This window comes from Dipteris shenzhenensis, chromosome 30 (assembly GCF_047967505.1).
Source record: "Dipteris shenzhenensis isolate YYH24624 ecotype China chromosome 30, Dip_SZ_1.0, whole genome shotgun sequence".
NCBI classification, from domain to species: Eukaryota; Viridiplantae; Streptophyta; class Polypodiopsida; order Gleicheniales; family Dipteridaceae; genus Dipteris; species Dipteris shenzhenensis.
In genome coordinates, this window is record NC_141625.1 from 19,062,963 (window position 1) to 19,075,432 (window position 12,470).

The 12,470-nt window shown below is 43.9% G+C and overlaps 1 protein-coding gene across 2 annotated transcripts in view; it reads left to right on the forward strand.

Moving 5' to 3' along the window:
* The window catches only part of LOC147881804 (Transducin family protein / WD-40 repeat family protein), a 124,563-nt gene that overhangs the window by 85,399 nt on the left and 26,694 nt on the right, over nt 1-12,470 (forward strand). For both annotated transcript variants that reach the window (XM_087401683.1, XM_087401682.1), the window contains exons 11-15: nt 1,442-1,630; nt 1,727-1,936; nt 2,074-2,166; nt 2,385-2,632; nt 2,728-3,192. In XM_087401683.1, the coding sequence (XP_087257809.1) occupies nt 1,442-1,630; nt 1,727-1,936; nt 2,074-2,166; nt 2,385-2,632; nt 2,728-3,192 (1,205 nt within the window). The remainder of the gene's footprint in view (nt 1-1,441; nt 1,631-1,726; nt 1,937-2,073; nt 2,167-2,384; nt 2,633-2,727; nt 3,193-12,470) is intronic.

Sequence of the window (12,470 nt, forward strand, 5' to 3'; positions counted from 1 at the left end):
TAAAACCCACTAACCACCCCTAGTAGGAACAAAATAAAATTCACATAACACCAGGTTGGCATTAGAATCATCTAGACAATTAGCTGAGAGTGGGGACAGCAAAACCTAGTATGAAAATATCTCCAAATGGTTTCGGTCTCAAGGCATTTAGATGGATCGCCTCCCCCCACTTTCAGTATAGTTTGGACTCTCCATCCCTCCAGACCCCATGAGATGAGATCAACCGTATCATACGGTTGACCTACTCCGAATATACACATCACAGACTTGGGGAAGGGACCAGGAGTTCCCTGCCCCAAGATCTAGTTTTATTGGGACCAATATCAGAGGATGGACTGATCATCAGGCCCTAGTATTTGGAGGATAGACGGGTTACCCATGTGTTGAGGATGGCCATAGGATAGATGCGGGTCTCGTCTCTCCGGCCGAGATCGAGGTAGGGAGGGTCACAAGCATACCTTGAGAGTAGCGGACTTGCAAGCTATGCACACTGGCAGCAATGGAGATAGAGGAGCACTTCCTATGCATTTGCCCTGCTTACTATGAGATCCGATGACGCTACCATCGCTTCAAGAGGGACACGTGTTCGGTCCACTCTCTCGTTTGATCCATTTCTATTACTAGGTGTGTGTTGGCCTCTTTCTGATGGAGATGCGGCGACACAGGAAGACCCTGTTACACCAGATCAAACAACAGGAGGGGAGGACAATGACTGGGTGTAGAGACATGTCATTAATTCTTTTATGCCTTTGAGTCAGCCTTGGGACACATAGAGGATGAGGGGATAGCCGACATGAGGACATCATGGATTAGCCGACAAAGACAAAGCAGAGCAACGGAGCGGGCACCACAAAAGGTGATTAGAGCACGCACGATAGAGGTCCAGCCCATCACTGCTCTACTCAGAGGAGACCGACTGCCCCGAGGTGTCACCCTTGATGTTGCTCACTGTATACAAAGATCCTGGAGACCACGCCCACCGCCACGGCGAGAGACAGCTCGATAGCTATGGATACGCGACATCTTTGCATCTCATCAGAGGGATACCACGACTCCCAGATATGTCCTCGGAGCTTTCACACTACTTACTGGAGTCTCTTGTGAGCCTCAGAGAGTGTGTTTTTGAGTTTTGGATTTTTTGAGATCAATAGCTTAGCTTAGCACTCAGCAAGGGCCTTAGAGAGCCCTTTGCTTCAGTTATTCTGCTGGTTGTACTTTGTCTCATAGGCCCATGAGGCCTCCCGAAGACATTAATACAACGTCTTTCTTTCTCTTATATTGGTGATTTCATTTTATTGGCAGCTTCTTTTGAGTGGAGACCACATGATTGCAACTTATCTTGCTTGTACTGGTGATTAATTTTCATTGACAGCTCCTTTAATTGGAGACCACATGATTGCAAATTATCTTGCTCATATTGGTGATTAATTTCCATTGACAGCTTCTTATATGTGGAGATCAAAGGGGTAATATTGTAGCCTTTTATTTACCTCCGTTCCTATGCACACAAGGTGTGAGTGCTTCTTTGGAGTTACTGCCACTGGCTTCCTTTAAAGGTGCTCATGGTATATCTGCAGTTGTAAGCATAAATATTACAAAGAAGAGGAGAGGCCAGGTGGAGGTTTGTTCGGTAAGTTATCCAGTCTGTCATTCTTGTAATGATTTTGCTTTAAATCAGCCTTTTACCAGGTGCATCTCATCTGTCACTTTCTGGTTTTAAAAGCAGACGGGGAGGGATGGTTGCATCTGCCAGTTTGTTTTCGACAAATCCAATGGAACCCTTATTTGCTTGCGAGTTGAAAAGGTACCTTCTGTCACAGTCATTGAGAGTTGTGCACTGTATGAGAGTTTATCCAGGGGCGATTTCCAAAGGACAGTAGTAGCTGGTTTTACAGCGGGAGATTTCCTGATGTATGATTTGCAAAATAACTGTGAGGTAAGCTGTATGCTATTGTTATCCTTCTTAAGAGTTTAAGTAAACTGCTTTGTTTTTTGGTGTGCCTCTGAAGCTTAAGCCATGTATGTAAAGTAATAATCTGAGTTTATCACCTAAGTAGTTGGTTTCTACAACAGATTGTTCGAGTTCTTTGTGGTGGCTGGCGGAGACCCCATTCTTATCTCATGGGGAATTTTCCAGAGGTCCAGCATTGCTTTGTTTATGTGAAGGTTGTTTGCTAGCACTTGAACACTTTCTGATAGTTGCATTATTCCGATGCCAGTTATAGTTCTCTTTCTGTCATTCTGCTGGGAAAATAGTTTTTGTGAAGCAGCCTATTGTACAGGTTATTTTCACATTGGTATGCAGCATGGCAGTTTGATGTCATCCATGGGTTGTGCTTTTAAAAGCATATGTGGTACTTTCTTCTGTCTTTTCAATCTTTCAGGATAGAGTGGTACATGTGCACCGGAAATGGTTGTCTTCTCCAATGATGACATCCCCTGCTTCTATGCTGCTTATGCCCAAGAGTAGCTTCTATTTATCATCTCTGTTGCTTCAGTCACAATTCCATGGAAGAGAAGCTCATTCAGTACACTTTGTCTCAAGTAAACATGACTGTTCTGGGGAGGATAGCACCCCCATTGTGAGCTGGATGGCAACAGGTGCTGAGGATGGGGTTGTTCGGATTCTCAGGTATATTATCCAGAAAAAGTTTTGCTTTTATATGCGTTTCAAGTCCTTTCCTTTCAGTAGATCTTTTAGGCTGATGTACCTGAGTATATGTGCAGGTTCAATCAGGATGCCCCTGAGTTTTTTGATGTGTCTTCAATCCTAGGAGAACACATTGGTGGGTCCGCTGTGAGGGAGCTTACCTTAATTGCAGGATACTCATTATGTCTGCATCATTGCCACAGAGATGATAGACTCATCAAAGAAGAAGGGAAATCTCAGAGAGACATAACCTTGATTCTAATCTCCGTGGGAGCCAAAGAGATTATGACATGTTGGTTACTGGAGTGGGATGAAGAACTTGATGGGAGAGGAAAACAAATGCTGTCTTCTAGATGGCTAAGTACGACTAGGTGCTCACAGAGAAGGAGGCCCTCCAAGAGATCACAGGAGCATGCAAAATTAATGCTAGATGAAAAAGAAGCAACACATGCACAGAGAATTCCCTTGCTTGATGATGCAGATGAGGATGATCATCGATACTTGGCTGTGACTGCTTTTTCTGTACTGTGTCCAGTTTCGAGGTGATTCTTTAACAGTCATTGTAAAGCATTTCTGCGTTTAGTAATGTTCCGCACAAGTAACATAAGGTTTATTTCTAGCTGTCGAGGAGATCAGCTGTGTGGTCTTTCCTAGTATATCAGATCATCAGTGTTGCACTTCTTGTCAAAGAGGGCTTTTGCACTCAAATCCACCCAGCCATGATCTCTTGCGAGCTCCCGTACGTGAACTGTCTCCCCAGAATTCCTTCTCCCTTGTTTCTTTCCATGTGGAGCCCTCTCTCTAGAAATCTCCCCTGTGCCCAGTGCATGCCATGTGGACTCTTTTTTATGCCAAGTGCCCTTTTAAAGGACCTTAATCTTTTGACCCCTCTTGGCATCCCTCTGTAATGCTAGGCCTATTCATTCCTAGACATTAATTCGTGTGTCCACCGTTGCTTTGTCAAGCCCTCTTGGTCTCCCGCCTCACCATAACCAAGCCTCAAGCTTTCGTGTTTATGGCTGATGTAACATTCCCTTTCCCTTAAGAATGGTTTACGACATTGAAAACAAAATTTGGGAACCTCCTCTGGAGATTGCTTACCCTTTCCCACGTTGAACTCTCTTCAGGTCTATGTGTCCACTTTACCAAACATTCTTTCCATATTGTATGTCGTGTTCTTTTTTCTTGTTTATCTAAAATTCTTTCTGATTCATGTGATAAAGTAGCAGGCTCAATGAGTTCAATTAGGATTTCATTTCCAAGGAGATTATCATCATCTCCTAACTTTCTTTTTAGCCTACTTACATGAAAAACTGGATGTACTCTACATCCTTCGGGTAAGGCTAATTTGTAAGCAAGTTCTCCAATTCTCTTGAGTATTGTGAATGGTCCACAATACCTAGGAGACAACTTCGGACATTTACCTGTCTTTAGAGATTTTGAAGATCCAGGTATCCTCAAATAGACTTTCTCATTTACTTCAGACTCCAACCTTCTACGGTGGGGGTTTGCATAGCTTCTTGCTCTATCCTGAGCTCTTCTAATGCTATCTTTAGCTAACTTAAGCATTTGATTCATATCCTCAAAAAAGTCTTTGGCTGCTTGAACCTTCTCTTTTTCAAGTCCCACTGCCACTGAGGCCCGAGGTTGAAATCCATACATCATTATGAATGGACTAAAACTTGTATCTGAATGTTTGGCACTGTTATATGCAAATTCTAATATGGGCAAATATTATTCCTAATTAGTTTGCCGTTTACTTACATATGCTCGAAGCATATCCTCAATGATCTGGTTGACCCTTTTAGTTTGACCATCACTCTGTGGATGATCCGCGATGCTCATATTCAACGTAGTTTCCAACCTCATAAACACGGCTCTCTAAAAATGGCTATTAAGTTTGCTATCCCGGTCACTAACAATACCGGTTGGTAGCCCATATAACTAATAGATATGCTTCACAAATAGCCTTGCTAATTTTGGAGTTTTAACCTCTTCTTTTGTTGGAATATAGTGAGCCATTTTGGTCAACCGATCCACAATTACCCATACAGAGTCATGCCCCCTCTGTGTTTTTTGTAATCCCACAATAAAATCCATGGAGATGCTTTCACATTTGCCAGATGGAATTTCCAATGGGTGTAGGAGACCTCCTACCTTAAGGCATTCAGTCTTATTGACTTGGCATTTTTTGCACTTCAATACATAGTCTTAGACGCCCTTATCTATACCAGGTCAAAAGAAACCTCTTTAGAAGCGCATACGTCTTCTGAATTTCTGGGTGTCCAGCACTCGGACTATCATGACACTCAAATAGAATTTGATGCCTAATGTCATTATTATCCGGGACACATACTCTACCCTTGTAGAGCAGGTAGCCATCCTCAATAGTATATATTTTCTACTCGAATCCTTTATCACCAACCTGTGATGTGTCACCCATTCCATGTGACTCCTCCTCTCAATTAGTTGGATCCTTCTTCATAATTGATTTCCATATTTCAGAAAAGTGAGGATCAAACTCACATTTTCCTTTCAAGTACTCTAGGAAATCATTTTGAAATTCAGTAAAACTCAATTCATTAACAATTGGCATTCGGCTAAGGGAGTTGCTTCCACATTGCACTTTTCCTTGCGATATGTCAGTTGTATATCAAACTTTTGCATTAATTCAACCCAAACTCAGTGTGAACCAATTTGCAGACTTTTGCCATTTTTTGCAGATTTTCTTTGCAGATTTTTGGGCATTTGCAAAGCATTGTTGGATAGGTTGTGACAATATTTGTCACTGTAGATAGATTTTCTTTGGCCGACTCTGGTTGTGCATTGTACATCCCAGGAAGGGATTCTACTTGTTCAATTTGCTGTGTTTTTTGAGTTTATCTGGCAAAAATGACTAAGAACAACCCCAATGAGATGTTTGGAGTCCTCACACAAGAGGATAAGTTGGATGGCACCAACTACTCCTTGTGGAGTTTTATGGTTCGCAACATCTTGGTTGGTAGACATCTTTGGGATTATGTCAATGGAGATGAAGCAAGGCCAGATTCTATGGCTACACTTGTCACTCCTACAACTAGAGGCAGGGGTAGAGATTAAAATGCAGCACAAGTAATTGGAGTTGTTGCTCCAGTGGCTCCCACAGCAGAGCAAAAAAGATGGGATTCTAGGGATGCACAAGCTCTATCAATGATTTCTCTTTCTGTCAAGAGGTTCATTATTCCTCACATTCGTTCATGCAAGACCTCAAAGGCAGCTTGGGAGATATTAGAGAGTATGTTTGCACCAAGAAATGATGCCAGAGTTTCCTTCCTGAAGAGAGAGATTTCTCGTACGCAGATGGAAGAGGGAGATTCCATGAATGCTCACCTCACAAAGCTTCAGGACTTGAGGGAGCAGTTGCTGAATAATGATGAAGTTATTCCGGATTCAGAGATGATTGCCACCACTCTGAATTCTCTTCCTGAGTCCTATCTTGGTTTCCACACCTCGTTGAATTTGTCTTTGAGGGGGGGCAGCAATCCTCGCTCTTTTCACGAGTTGGTAGGACTTCTGTTGTAGGAAGAGCAGACAGGAAGAAATATGGCAACACGGGTTGGTGAGCATGCTATGCTTTCTAAGTTTAAGCCCAAAGGAAAAGGGTAGTAAAAGCAAGATGCCAATCAGCCCGCACATCAACATAAAGCTGATTTAGGACAACCCTCTTATAAGGCTAAGGGTGATGCAGATAAGCCTAGACAGAAGGGCATTTGTCACTACTGCAAGAAGCCAGGTCATTATATTGGTGAGTGCAAGAAGCGCATAGCTAAAGAAAAGAAAAGGGATTCATGTATGGCTATGTCAAATGCATCAGCTCCTCATGCACATGATGGGGGAGATGTTACAGCCAACTTTGTGGAAGAGCACTATGCCTTTTTGTCTTGCATTTCAAATTCTTCAATGGGTAGTTTAGATGCTACAGCCACTATTGAGGATGATCCTTATGCTTTCTTGACTTGCAGTTATGATCCTTCAAAGGATGGATGCTCTCTCAGTGTCAATGAGACACTGAATACTTGGTATTTTGATAGTGGTGCTTCCAAGCACACGACTTCTAAGAAGAGCCTTTTTGCATCTCTGCATCCTCCACCTACTAAAAAGAAGGTGACTTGTGCAAATAATTCTTCTTATTTAGTGTGTGAAGTGGGGGACATCATCCTTACATCCACTGATGGCAGAGATTTCAGAATTTCAGATGTTCTCTATGTGCCAACAGGTATGAAGAAGAATTTGTTTTCAGTGTCCTCTCTCAATAGAGGAGGATTTCAGGTTATATTTGATGATGCTAAGTGTGCAATCAGAGACACAGAGAATGACTATGCTTTGATGTTGTCTGGCACTTTGTATCGGGGTCTTTTTCAGCTTGATATATATGAGAAAAGATATGATCTTGCACTTTCAGTGAGTAATCCCACTGCTGCGATGCAGAATGCTGAGTTATGGCATGCCAAGTATGGGCACATGAGCTATGGCAGCTTAATGACACTTCATAAGCATGCTATGGTTGATGCATTGCCTTCTTTGGAGTCACCTCCTCATGCATGTGAGGGTTGCATCCTTGGCAAGATGCATAGATTTCCTTTTAAGAAGGATGGTGCAGTGAGAGCGACACGTAAATTACAGGTCATTCACAATGATGTCTGTGGTCCCATGAGGACATCTACTTTTGGTGGTTATCTCTATTATGTTACATTCATAGATGACTTCACCAATTACACTTGGGTCTATGGTCTTAAGGCAAAATCAAAAGTGTTTATGCATTTCAAACACTTTGTGGCTATGGTTGAGAATGAGACAGGACTCAAGGTGCAGACACTTCGCATAGATAGAGGGGGGAGTATATGTCTCATGAGTTTGAGGCATTTTTTAAGGAGAAAGGCATCACGCGTCAGCTTACAGTGAGGCTTACACCTCAACAAAATGGTAAAGCTGAGTGCAAGAATCGCACTCTTATGGAGATGGATAGATGCATGCTTACCGGTAAAAAGTTGCCTCATAGGTTTTGGCTCGAAGGCCTCATGTGTGGAAACTATGTTTTAAATCGGGCTTCCACAAAGGCTTTGAAGACAATCACTCCCTATGAGGCATGGCATGGGAGAAAGCCTTCCATGGTACACTTCAGAGTTTTTGGTTGTGTTGCATATGCCCACGTGCCTGTGGAGTTTCGACATAAGCTGTCAAATAAGGCACTTAAATGCATTTTTATTGGGTACAGTGCACAAAGCAAAGGTTATCGTCTCTACAATCTTGCTTCTCGCAAGATTTTTGTGAGTAGAGATGTTATATTTTCAGAAAATTCAGCACACACATGCTGAATTTACAATTCCAACTTCTTCAGATGGTGTTTTTGAGGGGATGCTTCCTATAGCATTTGGTTCCCCACCTGAGGCTCATGCTGAAAATCAGAATTTACAGCAACCTCCTCATCCACATGCCCCGATTCAGCCACATGCTGATTTTGTACCTCCGCAGGGTGTGGATGAAGTTGTCAGGCAAGAGATTCAAGAGATACATGCAGCCAAAACAGTCCCGAAATTGGCTGCTACAAACTCTCAGGGAGAGTAGGCTTGAGGCCCCATTGCCTGGCAGCATTTGGTTCCTCACCTGAGGCTCATGCTGAAAATTAGAATCTACAGCAACCTCCTCATCCACATGCCCCGATTCAGCCACATGCTGATTTTGTACCTCTGCAGGGTGTGGATGAAGTTGTCAGGTAAGAGATTCAAGAGATACACACAGCCAAAACAGTCCCAAAATTAGTTGCTACAAACTCTCAGGGAGAGTAGGCTTGAGGCCCCATTGCCTGGCAGGACTCGTAGTGCAGTAAGGCATGCAAGCGGGGCTTTTTCAGTTGAGACAGCTTATGCAGGTACTCTTCTTGATGAAGAAGAACTTGACTCTTTTGAAGAAGCAAAGGATAATGTGCATTCGATGCATGCCATGCATAATGAATTGCAGTCCATTGAGAAAAATCAGACTTGGGATGTTGTGGATTTGCCACCAGGTAAACATGCCATTGGTACCAAGTGGGTTTTCAAAGTGAAAAAGAAGCCAGGTGGGTCCTTTGACAGGTACAAGGCAAGGCTGGTTGCCAAAGGCTATGCACAGAAGAAGGGCATAGATTATGAGGAGACTTGTGCTCCTACATCTCAGATCACCACTCAGATCACCACCATTAAGTCAGTTATTGCCATGGCTGCAAATTTTGTTTGGAATGTCCATCAGTTGGACATAAAAACAGCTTTCCTTAATGGGGACTTGTAGGAAGAGGTTTATGTGAAACAACCTCCTAGATTTGAACTTTCTGGCAATGCAGTTCAGGTTTGCAAGCTAAACAAAGCTTTCTATGGGCTGAAACAAGCTCCATGTGCGTGGTATGCCAAGATTGATGAATTCCTGGCAAGTAAGGGGTTACATAATAGCCCCACAGAAAGCACCCTCTACATCAAGAAGGATGGGGGGGATATTTTGGTCATCATTCTTTATGTAGATGACATGCTGCTCACAGGGTCAAATGAGGAAATAATTGCAGATTTTAAAGTTGAGTTGAAAGCTGAATTTGACATGACAGATTTGGGCATGTTAAATTTTTATTTGGGGATCCAGTTTATACAAGACAAGCGTGGCATAGTTATGTCTCAACCATGTGCAGAAGCTCATGGATAGGTTCAACATGCATGATTGTAAGCCTATAGCCACTCCCATGGAGCCGGGGCTGAAGCTTACTATGTATGATGCAGGTGAATCAGTGGATGTTACACTCTACAACCAGGCTGTTGGATGCCTCATCTATCTGTGCAATACACGGCCCGATATTCAGTATGCAGTATCTCAGATGAGCAGATATATGCACAACCCAAAGACAACACATTGGCAGGTTGTAAAATGCGTCTTTCGTTATTGCAAGGCACAAAGTCTTATGGCTTGATGTTTCCCAAGGGGGGGTGACTTGCAGATGCATGCTTACAGTGATTCAGATTGGGCTGGAGACTATGATACCAGGTAGTCCACTAGTGGTAATTGTTTCTTTTTGGGCAAAGCTTGCATTTCTTGGCCGAGCAAGAAGCAATCTACAGTGGCTACTTCCTCATGTGAAGCTGAGTACAGGGCAGCTTTCACAGCGACAGTTAAATGTGTTTGGCTGCGACGTTTGTGTTAGAATTATTGTTATAATTTAGCAGTGACCAATGTAATGTAATAAGTAGGTTAGGGGCACTTTTCCCTCATTTTAGAGGTTTTTTCCCCCTAACCACAGTTAGTTCACTAACTACGGTTAGTGAAGGATAAGGTTTTGTCACTTAGACAAAACCTATCCCACTCTTCAGTTGTATTACACTCTTCTATTGCAACTATTGCTTTCAGCTCTCACTCTCCTACTGTCTTGCTCTCTTGCTCACACACTTTGCTCTCTCCCTTAGTACTCACATTTGGTATCAGAGCAGCAAGACCTTGCTCCCTGCTCCTTGCCCGCAAGCTCTCCCTGCTCAAAGCTTCTTGCCCGTCCGTACCTGCTTGCAGCTTCCGTCCGTACATTCGTACAAGCTTACGGAGCTCTCGATGTCCGTACAGCTGCGTCTGCTCCCGTATATTCCGTACCATCGACTAGCCCGCCAGCATTCCGTACATCTGCGCCAACCCGTCGCCGTACTGTCGTACAGTTCCGCCGTACACCTGCTATCCGTACCATCGCACCAGCCCGTACAGCTCGTTGTCAGTACTTACTCTTTGTGATGATGTCCGTACAACTCATACGGACTGTTTCGTACACCCGTACCTTCGTCGTACAACCGTACCTTTGTCATACAGATCTGCGTCGACTGTTTCGTACAGGAATCAGCTCCGTACAAGTCGTTGTATACAGTCCGTACATTGTACGGATTTCGTACTGTTAGTTCCGTACAATCTGAGGAGCCCGTACCTTGTGCAGATTTTTTTTCTTTGCAGGTGGACTCTGGAAGGTGTTTCTTGACAGGCACTTGCGCAGAAAGCCATTGTTTGTCTAAGATCTTGCAAGAATTTGGGGCATTTCGTATTTGGGGACACACTTTGCATTTGTTGCAGATATTTGCAAAAATTTGGGGCTTTTAGTTTTGCACTGCAATTTCTTGCATTTTTGGGGCTTTTAGACCATTTGCCCCTTTCTTGTTGCAATTTCAAGCCACAAATTGGGGCTTTTGTGTTGGGAGAGCAATTTTACAGGTTTTAGTTCACATTGCCTTTCTGTAAGTGTTTTGAAGCACTTTTGGCAGGTTTTGGGAGAGATTGGATGCTCTGGCAGACTTCTGACAGAGACATTACAGAGATTTGAGTTGCATTTTCAGCCAATGTTTGGCTGTATTTTTTTTTGGGAATTGTGCACTCCATTCTTAGCAAGGGAATTCAGATTTGCATTTGCTGTATTTTTTTTCTCAGACATGGCCCAGCAAAATCAGAATGATTTCCAGTTCAGTGGTCTCTCACAAGAGGATAAGCTAGATGGTACCAACTACTCCCTCTGGAGTTTTATGGTACGCAACATTCTGATTTTCCGTAATTTGTGGGACTATGTAAATGGGGATGAGATCCGGCCAGCAAATGTGGCACTTAATACCCTTCCCCAGCAAAGAGGAGGCAGAGGTCGTGCACAGGGTACAGCTGTAGGACAAGTTATTGGTGAGGGACTCAAGATTAAGGGCTTGCAAGGTTCAGAAACATCTTGCCTTTAAAACCCAGCTTCAAGGCGGTCTTGCATCAGGGCCTTCAATTCTGGGGTTTGCTCAGGGCCCGTTCAAAAGCCTGGCTTGGCATGCAGATTTGCAGGGCTCCAGGTCCCTGTTCATCCAGGTGTGTGCCGCACATGCGTCTTCTTCCATTGCTGTGCACTCTTCCGTGCAGCCTCTTTTGTGCATATCATCTCTCCGCCTACACTAGTGCTGCCTACTCGTCCTTCATCTCTTCCTCTTCCCGTCCCCGACGTGGATTGTTGCTGCACTAATACCAAATGTGCAAATGTGAGCAATGCATGTAGAATTTGATTGCTGATTGGCCTTCCAATGGGAGAAGAGTGCTCTCATGAGAGTACTTGTTTCTCTTTTCGACCTACATGCAAGGTGTGTGAGAGATGGCGGATGACTGCAAAGTGAATAGAGAGAATGATACGTGATATTTACAATGAAGGGTGATACCCTTTCATTAATGTCCCTTGAGATCACTCAAGAGTTCAAGTTCCATCTTCCCATTTGCACCTATCCTTATCCTATCACCCATGCATCTACCATTCAATGCATCTTAATGCATCCTTCCCTTCCCGTTGCCCCAAGGACCTAGACACAAGTGCACATCTTTATTAATAAAATAAGTGTCACATATCCAAATTTGATGCTGTCTGAAGCAATGGCTCCAAACCCAGCCCTTCAAGGCGGTCTTGCATCGGGGTCTTCAGTTCCGAGGTTTGCTTAGGGCCCGATCAAAAGCCCGGCTCAGCATGCAGATTTGTAGGGCTCCTCGTCCCTGTTCGTTCGGGGGTGTGCCGCACGCGCGTCTTCTTCCGTTGCCGTGCATCTCTTCCACTGCGTTCTCGTGCGGCCCTCTTTTGCACGTGTCACCTCTGCCTGTGCATTCCTTCCGTGCGCTCTTCGCCTACGCTAGTGCTGCATGCTCGTCCTTCATCCCACACGCTCACACTCTCTTCCCTTCCCGTCTTGGACGTGGATTGTTACTGCTCTAATACCAAATGTGCAAATGTGTGCAATGCATGCAGAATTTGAATGCTGATTGGCCCTTCAATGGGGGCCCTCTTGAG